The 20,507-nt window shown below is 38.3% G+C and overlaps 1 protein-coding gene across 1 annotated transcript in view; it reads right to left on the reverse strand.

Annotated features, from left to right (window-relative positions):
* TRHDE (thyrotropin releasing hormone degrading enzyme) overlaps positions 1-20,507 on the reverse strand; it is a 1,005,415-nt gene that overhangs the window by 337,353 nt on the left and 647,555 nt on the right. Inside the window, exon 6 of the mRNA XM_040343984.1 lies at positions 7,161-7,298. Within this exon, the coding sequence (XP_040199918.1) occupies positions 7,161-7,298 (138 nt within the window). The remainder of the gene's footprint in view (positions 1-7,160; positions 7,299-20,507) is intronic.

Raw genomic sequence — 20,507 nt, forward strand, 5'->3', positions numbered from 1 at the left:
AGCTGCAGACATCATCCCGGTATAACCCCTTCAACCTGGCAACATACGGGTACCTCGTGGAGGCCAAAATGGTTAATTTTCAAACATTAGGAGATATATATTTAATGAGTTGACATTAGTCCAAATCAAAGCATATTATAGCAAAAACAAACCGTTACGCACCTTCTAACATACCTGCTTGATTAAGATAACCTGATATACACTAACTTGTTTTAGGTAGGTAACTTAAGTAGTAATATAAGAATAGAGATAACATTCCTTGGCATGTGTACTTTTAAAAACAAGTTGAAAAAATCAGCTTCTATGTAATCCTGACATTTGCCTTTTGCCTTTTCATAATGAAGGGTTAGGGGCAAGAGACAGGGCAACAAAAATGTTCTAGATACAATTTAGCAATGCAAATATTGCAAAAAAATATTATAAGTAAAACACATTGTAAAACATCAGTTCACAAATTTGTAAACTGTACCATTTTCATTGGAATACCTGCTATATAAAACTGCTTGCATAGTTATTTTATTAAAAAAAAATCATGCATTAGAGCTGCTCATTTTATCAAAAAGCAACATGTATCATCTCAAACATTGATTTTATATAAAATCTATCTATCTATCTATCTATCTATCTATCTATCTATCTATCTATATATATATATATATATATATATATATATATATATATAAAATCAATCTCCATTGTTGAAATTTTGCAATAAATTTCCTAACAACAAAAACAGCATACAGTGATTTTTGTGATCTAATCCTGTTTAGCCTACCCGTTTTACAGATAGAACTAAAACCCATATTGTGACATTCTTTTTTCTGTAACTGTTTAAAGTCAATCTCTAATCATCTTAGGCAGTCGACATTGATTGCTAAAGCTCAGAAATCCACAGTCTGATTACTGAACAATAGGCATTCACACTGAGTATAATTTGTTATAGTCTTTGCATGTGCAGTCTCTGGATTTCAGTTCTGTTTCATGAGTACTTTTACTTCACGAACAACGTCAACTGAAAACTACAGTTTATTTAACAATATTCCATACATGATTTTTTATGTATTTTGTAAAAAATAAAATAATTGAAATCATCCTATTTGCTCATAAAAAAATTACAAACCATAAGGGTTTGAGGCGATTGTAGCTGTATTAGAGCACTTGCATTAAAAATAATTGAGTACTGTTAGTGATACTTTTTTATTTGCACTAACAAACTATTTTTCAGGACAAGCCTTTAAGGTGTGCCCCCTTTATGAAGGTTCAAGCAGTAAAAAAAAGTATCACAGACAGTACTCAATTTTTTCTTAAGCCATAAGGGAAAAGGCAAAGAGGCCATAAATGTTTACCGTTACTATGTTCTGAAATGCAGTCGTTCCCATTAACTTTTCCTCCCCCCATCTCCCAATTTAACCGTTCATAATGCTCTTCTGTATTTATTAGGTTAAAGCAGTATTTTCAACCTTATTTCATTCACAACATTCTTTAATAGTATGCATAATCTCGAAGCACCCCTTTGAAATGATGCACTTACCATCAATGCTAAATTGAGTCTGGGATGATGCACACAACCACCTTGATAAAATTAAAGGGGTTGTAAAGATTTGTTTTTTTTATTTTCTAAAGCTTTAAGCTAGTACATTGTTGGTTCACTAAACCTTTCCTTCAATTTTCCTTCTAAATGTTTTTTTTCTTTGTTTTCTTTGTCTGAATTTCTCACTTCCTGATCCTCCTCAGTAAGCTGTTCTGGATGACTAACCCCCAGCCATAATGGCTCAGATGATAGGGCAAGATTACTGAGGAGAAACAGGAAGTGAGAAATTCAGACAAAGAAAAAAAACATTTAGAAGGGAAATTGAAGGAAAAAGGTAAGTGAACCAACAATGCACTAGTTTAAAGGAACCTATTTAGAAATACAAAACAAACCTAACTTAACCCTTAACATCAGTGCTTTCCCCATCATGTCAGAAACCCCCTCCAACATATTAGAGTCCCCTCATCACATCAGAAGCATTAACCAGAGGCCCCCTATACATCAGAGTACACACTATACATCAACCATCACAGAGTCCTTTCTTACCATCAGAGCCCAACCTTACTCCAGGATGTAAGGCAGAGGGAAGGAGGTATAGCATGTGTGACTCAGAGATCTTTTCTACTCAATGCACAGAGGTCTCCATTTAAATGTAAAACAAACTTGTGGTTCCTGCTTCAGCTGTGAACTTTTGACCCTTTGATTGTCGTGATGTATTTCATATGTTATTGGCTGTCCAAGGAAGGTACACACATGATGTATGAAGCACATCCTTGGCAGACAAAGGGTGAAAGCAAACTTTCAGGCAGATTTAGAATCTAAATTCTGCATTCTTCCTGTCTAACCTCCTGCACAGTTAAACATACACTGGGAGAGGGATAGTTAAGCCAGCCATAGATTGATTGAAATTTGGCTGGTTCAGCAGGAACTGTCTGAATTTCGATCCATGTTTGGGCACCTTTTTTGTACTAAAGTTGATCTATCGATCTACTTCAGTAAAACCAGCCTGTGTTATGTTTTGTTTTTTCGATCACTGCCAGCAGCTGTGGTTAAAGAAAAAAAATCATAATGTATGCCCTGCTTTAGCATTCAATTAGAGATCAATTGCTTCAGAAAATTATGTCATTAAACAGTTACATGCTTACATGAGAAGTTTACTAATAAGCTTAATACGTGTTGCTTTATCTTCATTTTTAAATCACCTTTGCGCAGAATGGTGAAAAAGTTGTAGATGAAAGTAAGTTTATCCTTTATTATTTTGTTACAAATATACAGGTCATATAGGGTTAAATGAACATAACACATGTATGGATACATTTGACACGTAATGGCTATTGTAACAGTTGATAGGAAAACAAATATTTCATGATCTCTTTATTTATACTTCTGTAACTACTAGTACAAAATATGTATGTTTATACATGTATATGAGACATATTTGAAAATGTACAATACCAATGTTATTTTGTATTGTGCAATTACAAATACATTTCTACCTTAAAAATGTTAGGTCACCAACTTGGCTAAACTGGCTTAACATAATCATAATAATCTAGGCAGGTATACATATGTACCTTATTTCAACTGTGCATGTTTTCTGGTGCTTTAAAGAAAATTATATTTTTTAATTATTTTGCTAAGTATATATAAATGTAATCATTAAATCTCAAAGTAGTTTTAGCATAATAATGCTGTTTCAACATTTGTATATCTGTAACTTTCATTAAAGTTCTTGTGCATTTTCACTGGTACACTTTATTTTTTTCTGAAGAAGGTTGATGTCTGCATCCCTTTAGAAGTAAGGGGCTTTCTTAGGGCCAGATTCACAAAAGGGATACGACGGCGTATCTCCTGATACGCCGTTGTATCTCTGTTTCTATCTATGCAACTGATTCATAGAATCAGTTACGCATAGATAACCATAAGATCCGACAGGTGTAATTGTTTTACACTGTCGGATCTTAGGATGCAGTACCGCGGCCGCCGCTGGGGGGAGTTTGCGTCGTAAACCAGCGTCGGGTATGCAAATTAGGAGTTACGCCGATCCACGACGGACTTTCGCGTTCGCTACGTCGCCGCTAGTCTAGTTTCCCATCGCAAAGTTAGTCGTCGTTTTGGGTGCTCTAACTTTAGTCAGCAATCGTATTGCTGTCTAAAGGATGGCCGTCGTTCCCGCGTCGAAATTTAAAATTTAACGTTGTTTGCGTAACACGTCCGCGAATACGGAAGTACGCTACGCGCGTCGCCGTTCGAAAAAATGACGTCACAGTGCGCAAAGCACGACAGGAATTGCGAAACTGAGCATGCGCAGTAGGTCCTGCGCGGGAGCGCGCCTAATTTAAATGGCACACGCCCATTTGAATTGGCCCGCCTTGCGCCGGAGGCTGCCAGAGTAGTTTTCATCGCAAGTGCTTTGTGAATCAGGCATTTGCGATGAAAACTTGCGGCGGTGTAACGATACGTTACGCCGCCGCTCACCTACGTGAATCTGGCCCTTAATTCTTAAGAAGTATCTTGCCATAAATTAAATTGCTTTTGCAGGGGTGCCTACATTTTTACTTGTATGTTAGTGCAAATGTTATAGAAAATCAGTGGGCCAATCACACAAACAGGAAATTACAATTCTGGGGTTGTTCCATACACCAGCAGTGCACATAATGGGCCAGATTCTCATACATTCGCGCTGCTCCTGGGCAGCGGAATATATGAGATCTACGTTACACCGCCGCAGGTCTACAGGTTTACATCCTGATTCTCAGAACACTTACCTGTAAACTTGCGGCGGTGTAGCGTTAGATTGCTCGTCGCAAGCCCGCCCAATTCAAATGGGGCGGGCACCATTTAAATTAGGCGCGCTCCCGCGCCGAGCGTACTGCGCATGCTCCGTCGGGTAAATTACCCGACGTGCATTGCGCTAAATGACGTCGCCCCGACGTCATTTGCCTAGATGTATACGTAAATGGCGTCCAGCGCCATTCACGGACATCTTACGCAAACGACGTAATTTTTATTGAATTCGACGCGGGAACGACGGCCATCGTTAACATTGGTTGCGCCTGCTAATTAGCAGGGGCAACCTTACGCGTCGGGTACGCTACGCAAACGACGTTAATTCGCTGCGTCGACCTCGCGTATGTTCGGGAATCGCCGTACTTACCTCATTTGCATAGACGACGGGGAAAAGCGACGATGCGACACCTAGCGGCGGGAAAAAAAAATACATTTAAGATCTGACAGCGTAACAGCCTTACGCATGTCAGATCTAAAGGGTACCTATGCGCAACTGATTCTGAGAATCAGTCGCATAGATACCCGGGACCAGATGAGGTGTTACGACGGCGCTAATGGTGTTGCGCCGTCGTAACGCCTTTGAGAATCTGGCCCAATATCTCCAGGTTACCATATTCCATTAAACTTTTTGAACAATTTTAGAAAATGACAGTGAAGTAAATTAATACTAAATTACAAAACAGCTTGTGTATTCATTTTATATGCTTTATTAATTTGTTTTACAAAAGTTGGTTTCTCCTTTAAACAAACTAAATATCCTTCATTTACTCTAAAGATTTCAAAGTTACTTTTTTTTTACACTATTAGCTACTTCTTTATTATATGATTTATATAAATATTTTTACAAGCACATATTTAATACAACCATGACGCAGGTTGTCAAAAAACGATAGGCTATATTGTCTATAGAATTCCTCCTAAACACAAAGCAATGCTTTCAAGGCTTACAAACATTTCAGAGGTCATGCAGTTTTGTATAAAAGTTTATTTTTCTAATGACTTTTATGTCCTAAAAAAACACCATATACACCTGTTACGCCAGCTTGCAAGCATTAAAGCTAGCACACCCATAACACAAATGGGCTTTCTATTTGTAAAACTAAAAATAAACCCAATGGTTTCAGCAATGAAATGCATTGGGAGTTACTTTCACATTTCATTGCTAAACCTTTGTGTTTATTTTTAGTTTTACAAATAGAAAGCCCATTTGTGTTATGGGTGTGCTAGCTTTAATGCTTGCAAGCTGGCGTAACAGGTGTATATGGTGTTTATATACACCTATATACCTGTTGCACCTATACAATAAGTTATAGCCTAATAGTTTTTGTAAGAGTTTGCTGTTTATAATGAGTATAACTTTTTTTATTAAAATACTTAGAAACAGTAAAAACTGATGTTTTTTAATATGAATTGAACTTATATAGGAGTTCATATGTTTACAAAAATTTCTGTATCTGTTTTATAGCCATAAATAAGTGGGAGATTTCTAGGCCCCCAGAAAGCGTTGGAGTGTTATGTTTTCTTGTTATGGAATAGTACCAATATTAAAATATTTTGGACTCTTATGCCGCGTACACACGATCATTTTTCGGCATGAAAAAAACTTGTTTTAAAAAATATATATTTAAAATGATTGTGTGTGGGCTTCACATAATTTTTCGGGTTCTGAAAAACGAAAAAAAAAAAAAATTCGAACATGCTGCATTTTCTAACGACCTTTTAAACAATGTCGTTTTTCGGGTTGTAAAAAATGATCGTGTGTGGGCTAGAATAACGTTAAAAACCCGCGCATGCTCAGAAGCAAGTTATGAGACGGGAGCGCTCGTTCTGTTAAAACTACCGTTCATAATGGAGTAAGCACATTCATCACGCTGTAACAGACAGAAAGGCGCGATTCGTCTTTTACTAACACGGAATCAGGTAAAGCAGCCCCAAGGGTGGCGTCATCCACATGGAACTTCCCCTTTATAGTGCCGTCATACATGTTGTACGTCACCACGCTTGGCTAGAGCATTTTTTAAAAACGATGGTGTGTGGGCAGCGTCGTTTTAATGATGAAGTTGGAAAAACGTTGTTTTTTCTACATGCCGAAAAACATAGTTTTTTTTCATGTTGAGAAATGATCGTGTGTACGTGGCATTAGACCTCAGTCTGTAAAAGATTTTTCTTAGAGGAGTACCTTGCTTTTTTTGAGTGCAGCCTCTCTGAACCCACTGTACATTGTATGAATCCGATTTACATTCTTCAATTATGAGCTGTAGCTTAGTGGGATCCAGTGCTTTGTTTATACGTGTTATGAATGTAGCAGTAACTGATTTCTATGCCATAACATTGTGACTAAATATTACATAACAAAATCTTTCATAAAAAAAAAAAAATATGTTCACTAGAAGAATGTCACTTAATTAAATATTAACTTAAAGGTGTTGATTCACTTAAAGCAAATAAGATGTTCATCTTGGAAGGACATTGGTATTTATCTTAGTCGAACGAGGTAAAGCTCTCCAATCTTGTGCAAAGTTATATGTATATATATATATATATATATATATATATATATATATATATATGTAGATATATGTCTAGATAAATAGATAGATAGCACCTCACATAATTGGAAATTCTTTGCAAAGTGAATGTTCACCACATTCACTAAGCTAAGAGATAATTCCCTTGCAAATGGACAGCCCATTTGTCTTTAGTAAATCAATCACAAAGTATCCTTTATATCATTTTGTAATCACTGGTAAGCAAAATGTATAAAATAAACAGGTTTTCAGTATACTTCAGAATACTTCTGTATATAATTTTAAACTTTCATGAACTTTTCTCTTCTTACCTTTTTATATGCGATCCAGTCAAACACTCGATCTATATCTGTGGCCTTTAGCACCTCCTGAGAAACTGGATGTGAACTGGCCAACCCATCCAGCAACATCACCTCATGTAAGACGTCTGTCAGAAATCGTTGCTTTTCCTGAAAAAGTAAAAAAAATACATTAATTTTAGCACTGAAAATAGCTTGTAAGAAGCTTCTGGTAGCAGTTCTGAACACATTTACTACTCAAAGTGTTTCTTATACTTTTAAAAAAATATATAGTTTTGAGTAAAGTATGAAATGATTAAAATAACTGTCAGTTTTTCCTTTGCTATCTCAGTGGGAATATTTTTCTTAATTTCATGTCCCAAAGACAAAATAGGAAATTAGAGGGAATCTTTCCAAAGTGAATTAGAACATGTGTCTCTCATCTCATTTTTGGCGGCAGCTCTATAATTTTGGATTTCTCATTATGCATTGCCCCAGTAACAATGGTCTCCAAATAGGGTGAATCTCCCCAGCAGAGGCAAAGCAAATGGATCCTAACAGAGGTTCTCACCATTCCCTACTTTAACCAAAACAAAAAAAACAAAAAGGATATAGAAACACATTCATGATGGGTAAATAGATAGATAGGTAATCATTTTTATTTTTGTTAAACTTATTCCTATTATAATAACCTGAACCGAAAAGAACATTTTATTTTAAATGTGATTTTTGAAGCACAACACTTATTTTTTTAAATACACATCTTCTTTTATTGTATTGCATTTATCACATAAACGAGTGTAAGGTCACTTATTTTTCAAAGCATTTACAAAATCAAAAAAAAATAAAATACAATTAAATAATACACTCTTATCATAGAGTTTCAAATAAGGAATTAATGCATCTTCATCATCAAATGTTTCATCCCAGAAGAAAAAGGCTTAATGTGTTTCTTGGACATAGTCCACTTTTTCAGGACCATACATGTATTACTATCTAGAATAGTGTTCTCTGAACAAAATATAAACATCCTAAGTAAATAACAAAGCACATATCATCCAACGTATATAGATATAGACAAGGTTGCATTTACCCCATGCTAGATGAAGGGGGGGGGGAGCATGCACAGTAATTAGTGCATTTTATTTCCCAAAAAATGTCTCAAAAGTGTCCGATGTGTCCGCCATAATGTCGCAGTCACGATAAAAATCGCTGATCGCCGCCATTACTAGTGAAAAAAAAATGTTAATAAAAATGCCATAAAACTATCCCCTGTTTTGTATGACTTTTGCGCAAACTGATCAATAAAAGCTTATTACATTTATTTTACCAAAAATATGTAGAGGAATATGTATCAGCCTAAACTGAGAAAAAAAAATGTTTTTTTATATATTTTTGGGGGATATTTATTATAGCAAAAAGTAAAAAATATTGCATTTATTTTAAAATGTCGCTCTATTTTTGTTTATAGCGCAAAAAATAAAAACTGCAGAGGTGAAAAAAAGGACATACATTTTGTTTGTGAGCCACATCGCATGACCATGCAATTGTCAGTTTAAGTGACGCAGTGCCAAATCGCAAAAAATGGTACAGCTATCAATAAATATGCTATCTCCTGAGAAATGTATATGTGGTGAATACCCTGGATAAGGCACGGTATAGTGTGCCCTAATGAATGTAGACATATATGTAAAGCGCTTGTCAGTGCTATATAGACACCTGTAATAAATATAATAAAACACACACAAATATACGTAAATCTAGGATCATTTTTTAACAAAAAAAATATTACTTAATTTGCGCTACAAAAAAGGAGGATATAGTTAGGATATACCAGTTAGGAAGTTAGGTATCCTTTAAAATTGTATAATTATAATAGTAAATATGTACTAACTATAATGTTAGCTTTTTAAATTTAACTAAACCAAGTTTCTTGAGCACAAAGTGCTAAATGACATTCAAAAGCTTTCCACAATTATAGTGTTATATTTTATTCATAAATGGAACAATTGCAATGTAATTCAAAATTTGTTCTCTAAAAAGATGAAGAGTAATATTTAAAATTTGGTAAATTAGGCGGGTTAACCTGGGATATGTGCTGATTACATCTAATAATGAATCATTCTATCTTTTCTTCTTAATTCTAATTATAAATTATTAATACATTTAAAAAGGGAAAAGTCATAAACCAGATTAAAAAAAAATCAATCTTCATAGAAAACCGCAGTGACACACAGGTTCAGATGTTCATTTACTCAAGGTTGTATAATATAATTTATACTCATCTTTCTCTATTACATTTGTTCTATCTTACCCTGTAATTTTAATCTGATTATCACTTGACATGGTAAATTTAAATGAGCTGTTAAACATTTAAATATATGTTACTACAACTGTTAATAAAACATAAATGTAAATATTATAGATAATGTAGCATAGGAATAACACACAACATTTATATTCTTTCAGTGCAAACATCTATAAACTACAGTTTTATGCAGTCTGTTTCTCTAGTGGAACTGGTTGGAACCAGAACATTTAAATGGTGGATGTCTACCACACTTCATTGATGAAAATGGCTATTCTAAACATCGCTTGAAGGGTCCAAACTGGGTAGGCTTAGCTTTGATGCAAAAAATTAAAAAATATTAAAGAAACTAAATAGTTCCTAACAGCTTCTGTGATATATGTTACAATTTACATTTTATAAGGACTGTATGTTAGCAGATGTGAGACATGGTATGTATTTTCAGGTCTACTGGCTCATTTGACCTGGATTCAACACCATGCCCACTTGTTGTTGCATTTTTTTTTCGGGAGCAGTGATTTTATTAATGCTTAAAGTGAAACAATAAAAATTGAAATACAGTATTCCTTTAAATTTCGTACCTGGGGGTGTCTATAGTATGCCTGTAAATTAGAGCATTTTTCCCATGTTTAGAACAGTCCCTGCACAAAATGAAATTTCTAAGGGAAAAAGGCCATTTAAAACTACTCAAGGCTATAATGAATTGTCGGATCCCAGCAATACAGATAAAATTCATTGCAAAAAAACGGCATGGGTCTCCCCCCCCCCCCCAGTCCATTACCAGACCCTTCAGGTCTGGTATGGGTATTAAGTGGAACACTGTGCCAAAATGAAAAAAAAGAAATTGCGTGGGGTTCCCCCCAAAAATCCATACCAGACCCTTATCCAAGCACGCAACCTTGCAGGCTGCAGGAAAAAAGGGAGGATGAGAGAGCACCCCCCTCCTGAACCATACTAGGCCACATGCCCTCAACATGGGGAGGATGCTTTAGGGTCCAAAGCCCCATGTCCCCATGTTGATGGGGACAAGGGCCTCCTCCCCACAACCCTTGCCCGGTGGTTGTTGGGGTATGCAGGCGGGGGGCTTATCAGAATCTGAAAGGGGACCCCCAATTCAAGTGATGTATATCCATTCTCGAGCAAAGGATACGGAGAAAAAATGCCAACACAATCCGCTTTCATGGGAGGTTCCCATCGAATGACACTACACCTGCCATGACAGCTCTTAAATAGCTGCTCGGGTGACCCTGCCCCCTCTGATGCAATGGGGAAATGTTGCTGGGTTACCCAGTGACATGTACAGATGACCCTGCCCCCTCTGACGCCACAGGGTGCATGCCTATGCCCTGCCATCCACATTTGGCTTCCACAGCATGTCACCCTTCTGGGTATAGGGTCATGATGGTGGATGTAATTAACCCATGGTGGGCCGGCAGTATTGCCCCCCTTGCCCACTTGTTCGCCACATTCTTCCAATATATTGTTGGGTTGATTTATGATTTTTTTACAGATGCCCTTTAGGCTGTGTATATTGTCGCTGTGTTGTTCCATATTATAATATTACATTTTCTTTTACAGACGGTGTACAGTGGGTAATCACCTACCCCCTTGGCTGTCGCCTCACTCCTCCCCCACATGGTGGCCTTTAACCTGCCTGGCGGTATCCCCGAGCGTGACTCGGGTGGTTTTTTCATGCTGCGATCGGTATCCCCGAGTCACGCTCGGGGTAGATGTGCAGAGTGTGCAGCGGCGCGGCTTACCTGCTAGCAGCATCCACAGACAAGTTACTCACCTTGTCCCTGGATCCTGCGATGCATCCACGCTGTGTGAGCGAGCGGGTCCTCGCTCGATTCACAGTGTCCCCGTGTGCCGCCGATCTCCGTTCCCTGCGACGTTACGACGCACGGGGGCGGAGAACGGCACCAAATTCAAAAAAGTAAATAAACACAATACACACAGTATACTGTAATCTTATAGATTACAGTACTGTATGTAAAAAATACACACACCCCTTGTCCCTAGTGGTCTGCCCAGTGTCCTCTATGTTCTTTTGTATAATAAAAACTATTCTTTCTACCTGAAAACTGTAGATTGTCCAAAAGTGTCCCTTTATGTCAAAAATGGTTTTAGAGCAGCTAGAAAACAGCGATAATAAATTATAATCACTTGCAGAATTGTGCGATAGCGATTTGTGGGGAAATACGTCATAAAAAAATAAAAGTAATGACAGCGACAATTCTGCAACTGAGCAAATTTCAGTGATTTTGAGTTGATTACATTATTGAATAATTTTTATTATAATTATATTATTATTTGTTATAATTATTTATAATTATTTATTATATTATAATTTATAATTAAAAAAAAAATCATACTCGGGATGCCTACAAGACTCTTGTTTGGTCAGATTTAAGTGAGTTATTCCTAAAAATTACAAACCTACAGTATAAAACGCCAAATTAATTGTACTGCTTTTGGTACGTAATTCCAGACAGAATCATACTGCCAGGGAGGTTAACATGGGTTTTTTGGTTCAGGGTACACCAACTTTTAAGATAGTGTTTTCTATCTAAAGGTGTTTCATCAGTTCTCTACCTCTCGCTATATAATTTCTCTCTCCTTACTCTATTTGTGTTTCTGAATAACTTATATTTCTCTCCCATTAGTTATTTTCTACAATAATTGGATACTAACAACTTTTTGTAAGTTTGGTTTGTAGAGCTCACAACAGTGCCTTTCCTCCTGAGTCACCCAGGTGGCATACTCCTCCTTGGGGTGTGCCCCTATGATGATATCACACAATGGAAGGGGACTGAATATTCCCAAAAAGCACTTCATGCTTTTGAGGGAACTTAAGAAAGGTAGGTCCCATTTTGTGTTCTTACAACAAAACTATTTTAAAACTCAAGCTGTGCCTAGACTTATCAATTCCTTCTATACCAGGGCTTATCATGCCACCAATGATCATTCCAAATCTAAATGGGGTTCAATTCTAGTGAGCAAAGAGGCCCCCCTTGAATTGTCAGAACAATTGGTAGACCCAGGCGGTCGGTTTGTGTTTTTAAAAAGGGACATATGGTGGTTCTCCCTTCACATTGGCAAATGTCTATTTTCCAAATATGGAAAATAGACATATTTTGTAAATGTGTAGTACAGGAATTACAGTGTTTTACATCAGGAGGTCTTATATTGGGTGGGGATTTGACACTTCAACAGGTAAGACATGCATAATATACCAGGTACTCAAAAAACTCAAAACCATTTTACAATCACTTCAACTAATAGATTCCTGGCCTTTTAATTAATCCTGAGGGTCATGATTTCACATTCTACTCCACCCCAAACAATAGGTATGCTTATCTAGACTATATTTTCATCACCCAGAGAGACTTACCCATACTTTCAGGCACTCACATAGAAATTCAATCATTCTCAGATCATTCGCCCATCTCATTAACAATAGATCTAACTGTTTACACTCACAAACCCCCTACCTGGAGACTCAACTCCTCTTTATTAACTGACCCTTCTCTACCACCAAAACTTACTACAACACTTATGGATTTTTTTAGCCACAACAACTCCCCTGACATGGATTCCTTAATGAAATGGACTCTTAGGCCTCGTACACACGATAGGTTAACCAGAGGACAACGGTCTGATGGACCGTTTTCATCGGTCAAAACCGATCGTGTGTGGGCCCCATAGGTTATTTAACCATCGGTTAAAAAAAGCCAGCTTTAAATTTAACCTATGGATTCCTAACCGATAGGTCAAAACCGATCGTTAGTAGGCATGACCATCGGTTAAAAATCCAGGCATGCTCAGAATCAAGTCGGCGCATGCTTGGAAGCATTGAACTTCATTTTTTTCAGCACGTCGTTGTGTTTTACGTCACGCGTTCTGACACGATTGGTTACTTAACCAATGGTGTGTAGGCGCGACGGACCATCAGTCAGCTTCATCGGTTAACCGATGAAAATGGTCCATCGGTCCGTTCTCATCGGATGGACTGATTGTGTGTACGCGGCATTAGAGGTGAGTTGATTAGAATGGGTTCACAGAGGAGAGAAGGGAGAAGGAAATTAAACAACCAATCAAATTTATATTTTGGAAACCCTGCACAATCATTGACTGTCCAAAAGATCTTTTGGAAGCTAGGGACATTCTGGAAACAAGACAGGTAGACTACTAGCTAGGGCCTCGAGGGAGCCCACTTTCAACAGGAATATCATAGGTACAGCTAAATGGCACTTTGGATGTGACCACTGAGGCAATCACAAAACACTTCCATAGTTTCTACACAAACCTGTACAATTTGCCACCACAACACAGACAGATGAGAATGATAGGGGAAAGAACACAAGTTATCCAGGACTATCTAGACAAGACTGGTCTCACTGCTTTAAGCGATCTAGATGCACCCCTTTTAGTAGGCCAGATCAAAGCCTCAGAAATCAGACAAGCAATTAAAGACTTAAAATCAGGACAAAACCCAGGCCCAGATGGATTCACCTCCATTTATTATAAAACCTTTGTGAACATCATAACAGATCCACTTGCCAAAGCATTGGACTCTGTCTATGCCTAGGGAGATTACTCCAGATTTTCTTTCAGCTTTCAATACAGTCATTCCAAAGCCCAACAAGGGTCTTAAGACTGTACTAGCTATCATCCTATATCTTTTATAAAATTGGACGTTAGATTGTTTGCGAAGATCCTTGCCACCAGACTGAGACCCTTTTTATAGGAGCTTATCGGTCCCAAACAAGTGGGTTTTTTTGCCTGGTAGAGAGGCAAAATAATGTGACTAAAACTTTTTTTTTTATTCATACAGCACACACGGAATATCAAAGGTCTTCTCCTGTCCACAGATGTGGAGAAGGCCTTTGAGCGTGTATCTAGGGATTGCATGCTGGCTGCTCGTAAACATGTTGGTTTGGGTTCTCATATGTTGGCCTGGATCTCAGCTCTCTATCAAAATCTGTCGGTGAGATTAAAGATGTCTCTCTCTCTCAGAAGGTACATATAACAAACGGAACCATAAAGGGCTGCCTGCTATCCCCTCTAGTGTTCACTCTCTCCTTAGAATCCTTTATTAGAACAGTCAATGCTAATGCCAAAATAAGTGGATACAAGGTCCTGGACAGAAAGTTCAAGACAGCCGCTTATGCTGACATTTTTCTTTCTGACAAACCCACAAATTACATTACCCAATTTGATAAAACCATTCACACTTTATGGCTATGTGTCTAATCTGAAGATAAACAATTCTAAATCTGAGGCTATGAATGCATTACTACCTGACAATCCTCAAAATAACCAAATTGAACTTCCCCTTCAAGTGAAATTCCAAAGCTCTGTAATACTTAGGTGTGTTTTTAACCCCATAGCTATCCTTGACCTATGACCAGAATTTCCCACCACTGATCAAAACTATAGAGAACGACCTTTAGAACTGGCCCTCTGGCAATTTCTCCTGGTTTGGTTGAGCAGCCATCATTAAAATGACTATATTGCTTAGGCTGCTTTAATTCACGCGCAAATTACCAATCAGACTATCTTTTTTAAATCACTACAATCAATTTTATTTAAATTTCTTTAACCACTTAAGAACATCCTAACGCTGATATACGTCGGCAGAATGGCACGGCTGGGCACAATCACGTACCTGTACGTGATTGTTAAATGCCCAGCCGTGGGTCGTGGGCATGCGGTCACAGGAGCTGAAGAACGGGGAGAGGTGTTTGTTTATAGTGCAAAAAATAAAAACCGTAGAGGTGATCAAATACCACCAAAAGAAAGCTCTATTTGTGGGGAAAAAAGGATGCCAATTTTGTTTGGAAGCCACGTCGCACGATCGCGCAATTGTCAGTTAAAGCGACACAGTGCCGAATGGCCATTTACCCGCATGGCCATTTACCCGCATATTGGTCCGGGTCTTAAGTGGTTAAAGTCGTAAAAAAACGTAAAAAAGACGTAAAAAAAATGAATTAATTAGCAATTTATTTGGGACTTCAACATTTTTATGATTGTTCCAGTCCTTCCAAGCACAAGCACTTTTTCACTGGGGATTATTTTTCAGTGATTTACTTATTTACTTCAAACAAAACTAATAGAAACAAAAAAAGTTTGAATGTTATTCTTTAAAAATAAAGCAAAATACAGGTCAGGAAAATAATAGCGGTAAAGGATGAGTTAATTAGGGCCCTTTCACACTGGTGCGTTTTTGCCACGTTTTTGCCGCGTTTTCGCGGTAAAAATAGCGCTATTAAAACGCTCCCCATGCCCCTCTCCATTGAAATGAATTAAAAACACGGTAAAAAAAGGGGTAAAATCGATGTAAAACGCAGTGTTTTACCGAAATTTTAACGCTCCGTTTTTACCGCGTTTTTACAGCGGTTTTAATTCATTTCAATGGAGGGGGCATGGGGAGCGTTTTATGAGCGTTTTAATAGCGCTATTTTTACCGCAAAAATGCGGCAAAAACGCACCAGTGTGAAGTCTTAAAATTGTAAACCTAAAGTAGTAATAAACCTCCAAATTTTTTTACCTGAATACATTGAGCACAAGAAAATGTGCTGAGTTAACAGTGTACACTGCAGTCTCAAGCCAGTCTGTTAACTTGAGGAAGGGAGGAGGGAAGAGTAGAAGGAAGGAGCAGTGCCTTGCCATCATAGACTCTGGGGCTGTGTGTTTCTATTGATGTGCATAGTGTAGGGAGATACAACACTAGTCCTTGTATGCAAGGGTGGCTCTAAAGGACACTGCAAAAAAGGGCCATCTTAAAAGCAGAAACCTGCAACAGTGGTCATTGTACCAGTTTAACTTGGAACATAGGTAAGGATTAAAAGATAAAGAGGCTGAATACTCAGTGAATGATTACATCAACTAGTGAAAAAGTTTGAAAATGACGAGGATTTAAAATAAAACCTCAATGTCCAGGTAGGTAAATCCTGAAAATCAATTCTGGTTATTTTCAAGGCCAATAGACAAGGCAAGCGCACAACCCCCCCCCCCCCCCTCCCAACACACAGGTTATGGCAAAGACAATGCTGCATTATCTCCCTCAGACAATAGTAACTATGTAGTCTTTTCATTCAGATGCACAATACATCTTCTCCTTTTATGGCCTTTCATTGTACTCTAGTGCCTGCCCAGGGAATTGTTAATGCGCTGCTGCTGTTCTGGCATTGAGATGTGCCCTATATATGGCGTCTCACAGGTGACATGTAACCATACTTGAGTGTTTATATGTATGTATCCGCTAAGGATATTTTTCTTTATAGAAAACTGCTATACAATTTTAATGTGCGCAGATGCAGCCATCTCAAGTAAAACGCATTGACTCATGAAGATTCATATCTGTATTTGTTACTAGGCAATGCCATGATTTATTGTATGCCAGTTAGCTTACAACTATATGCAGTTGACTTGTCATATGGGTAAAAATGTATTTACATTTAAGATTTAGTCATACATACATATATTGTATGATTTTTTAATAATTGTGTAATAAATAAATTGTTTAAACTTATATTTGTGTGTACTTCTTATCTAGCCAATATAGTCCAATTTAGATGTTTCTTGTTTGTTGTTTCAAAGACAATAGCCATAAATATTGTGAAGGTGCTGGATAGCATTAGGCAGCTTACAGAAAATATTTGGTACTGAAGTTCATCATTATTTTGCAGGCACATGTAAATTTAAAACTTGATATGTTAAGTTTATATTACTCGGCACAACCTCATATTTTATATTTTACCAAAAATCAAGTAATATATTGCATTTGTGTGCCCTTAAAATTAACTTTAATGTGTTTTTTTTTGTTTTAAATGCTGTGCTTGATAAACTGTTGTACAAATATTGTGTCACATAAAAATCTGGAACAATCCTCATTTTATTTTACAGGGTGTCTTCTTTCAGAAAAATGTAGAATTTTGGGGGTTTTAACTTGTCTTTAGGCCTAAATCAATTTTAAAAGCAAAATAAAATTAGAGTGCATTATTTAAGTTAAGATACACTACCCACAAATACTATATTGAAATGCTGCGCAAATATTGTGACACATTAAAAATTGGAACAATCCTCATTTTATTTTAAAGGGTGTCTGCCTTCAGAAAATATATACATTTTTGTGAGTTTTAACTAGTCTTTATGCCTAATATATTTATTTTAAAAACAACATAAAATTAGAGTGAAAAATTAGTGAAGAATTAGAGACACTACCCACAGACATTATACAGTTGCTGTAGAGCAGATATTCTCAACTTGGGTTTGATGGTTCCTCCAGAGGTTGCCAGGGGGTTCCATGTTATGTGACTAATTGACTATTTAAGAAACAATAGCCATACATATTATACCGTTACTGGTGCTTTATTTAAGCAGCTTGATTAGGCCACAATGTGTGTGTGTGTGTGTGTGTGTGTGAGAGAGAGACAGGTTTTACCCATAATTAAAAATTAGAGTGTATTATTTCAGATACAATAGCCACATATAATGTAAAGTGGCTGGAGAGCATTCAAAACAGTTTTATTGCATGTGAGGCCCCATACACATGATAGAATCCATCCGCTGAAAAATCCCAGCGAATGGGTTTCAGCGGATAGATCCTATGGTCTGTACAGACTCACCGGATCAATCCGTCCAAAGGGATCCCCCGCATGCGTCGTAATGATTTGACGCATGCGTGGAATTCCTTATATGACTGCGTCGCGCACGTCGCCGCGTCATCATCGCGGCGACGGCGCGACACGTCATCGCCAGAGGATTTCGCCGCGGATTTCGATTCGATGGTGAGTACACTCCATCGCATGGAAATCCGCGCAAATCCTCGAGAGATACATCTTCTCGTGTGTATGGGACCTAAGAGGGAGAGTTAAGGAAGATCTTAGGTGAGAATGTGTTTAGGTTTGACTGAACGAAATGCAGCTGTCAGTGCTGGGCCAATGATCTGTGGGCAATGAATTCCTCACCCCACAGTTGTGCATACGCAAGATGCCAGGGATGCTTGTGACATCATTGACCTAATTTGGCAAAATGCAGGAAATATCACAAAATGCACAGCTGAGGCCTAGCTGTGGAAACTTTGGGCCAGATTCACGTAGAATTCCGGCGGCATAACATATTGCATTTACGTTACACCGCCGCAAGTTTTATGGGCAAGTGCTTGATTCACAAAGCACTTGCCTGTAAACTTGCGGCGGCGTAGCGTAAATCCGTCCGGCGCAAGCCCGCCTAATTCAAATGGGGCGTGTATCATTTAAATTAGGCGCGTTCCCGCATGCTCCGTTTTGAAATTTCCCGCCGTGCTTTGCGCGAAATGACGTCGCACCGACGTCATTTTTTGAACGTCTACGTGAGTTACGTCCTTTCCTATTCACGGACGACTTACGCAAAAAAAATTATAATTTGAAATTCGACGCGGGAACGACGGCCATACTTTAACATGGCAAGTCTAAAGATAGGCCACGAAATACCAGCTTTGACTATACGCCGGGAAAAGCAGACTAGCGACGACGTAAGAGAATGCGGCGGCGGCCGCGCGTACCTTCGTGATTTGCCGTAAACAGCTAATTAGCATATCCGACGCGGAAAACGATGCGAACTCCACCCAGCGGGCACCGAAGTATTACATCTACGATCCGAAGGCGTACAAAGCCGTACGCCTGTCGGATCGAAGCCAGAAGCCGTCGTATCTTGGTTTAAGGATTCAAACTAAAGATACGACGTGGCAAATTTGAAAGTGCGCCGGAGTATCAGCAGATACTCCGGCGTACTTCTTCTCTGAATCTGGCCCTTTAGGTCTAGAATGGGCCAGAAGAGGTGACAGAAGTTGGTAATGATGGAAGATTTTTTTTTTTGACTGGATAATACCGAAAAATTTAGTCCGTAGCATAAGGTAGGGGTTTTGCAAACATTGATGATCCAGGCCTGGTTAATTTTTTATGCAAATGAGCAAGTCCATAGTGTCAGTGGACAAGTGGATTTGGTACTCTGTAAAACCACCATTCGATGCAATGAAGACCCTCTTGGACAGCAGAAATCAGGGCAAACCAGAAGCTCCAGCACATACTGTGAAAGCTTTCACCAGTGGTTCAACATGGCACCCAATAGTTTAAAGGGTCCTCACTTCAGAGTGTCCACATCAGCCCCGGACTCCAAGTAGGCACCACCACTGCTCCTTCTCCTTTCGGTACTATGAGGATCAAATGCACATTCAGCATGGGAGGAATCTTGACTCTCTCTGGAAATGTGGCCAAGAAATTTCTCTGCAGCACTCTTTTAAGTGGAACTTCTTAGCTCCATCTGTGATTGTAGCATATCTTCCATTTTCTCCTTGTATTGGGGACTGAAAAGGATGTCCTCCAGTAATAAACTACCTCGTTCAAGGTCCAAATCCTGCCATAGCAGGTATTTCAGTATTTCATAAAATAGCTCATTGGCCATAAGTTTCCTGCAGCAGAGGAACTGAAGTTATTGATGTTACTGTGAAAATATCCTCAAGAATATCACCTCACCTATTACGTATTACTTGGGAGGGGTGAAATGTCCCTATGGAAGCCGGGCCCATTTATTCACCTCACTGCTAGGTCCCACCTCCCTATTCTCATACTTCTCCTGCAGCTTTTGCCTCTTGTCCTGCTTACCCTATTGGTGTCCCTCCGGTGCTCTGTCTTTCACACCACATAGTTTGTAGTCCAGCAAGAACACAAAAGAGATTGTGTTGCTAATCCCTGCCTTGTCCTAGCTCACAACTCTTTTTTAAAGGGTGAAAAGATGTATGCATCCTGAACCAGAAGCCTCTGAAGAAAATCCAGCTTCCCAAAGACTTTCCTAATCCCATACTTGTTGATGATCTGTTGCTGCTTGGTGTATCACATGTCAGGCTGTAAGCAGGAAACTTATCTTAGCGCTGCATTTTGACCAGGTGAACACTTGCACAGACAATAATGGCTGTGGGTTGAGTTATTTTGAGGGGACAGCAAATTTACACTGTTATACAAGCTGTACACTCACTACTTTACATTGTAGAAAAGTGTAATTTCTTCAGTGTTATCACATGAAAAGAT

Source organism: Rana temporaria, chromosome 3, assembly GCF_905171775.1.
Source record: "Rana temporaria chromosome 3, aRanTem1.1, whole genome shotgun sequence".
Classification (NCBI taxonomy): Eukaryota; Metazoa; Chordata; class Amphibia; order Anura; family Ranidae; genus Rana; species Rana temporaria.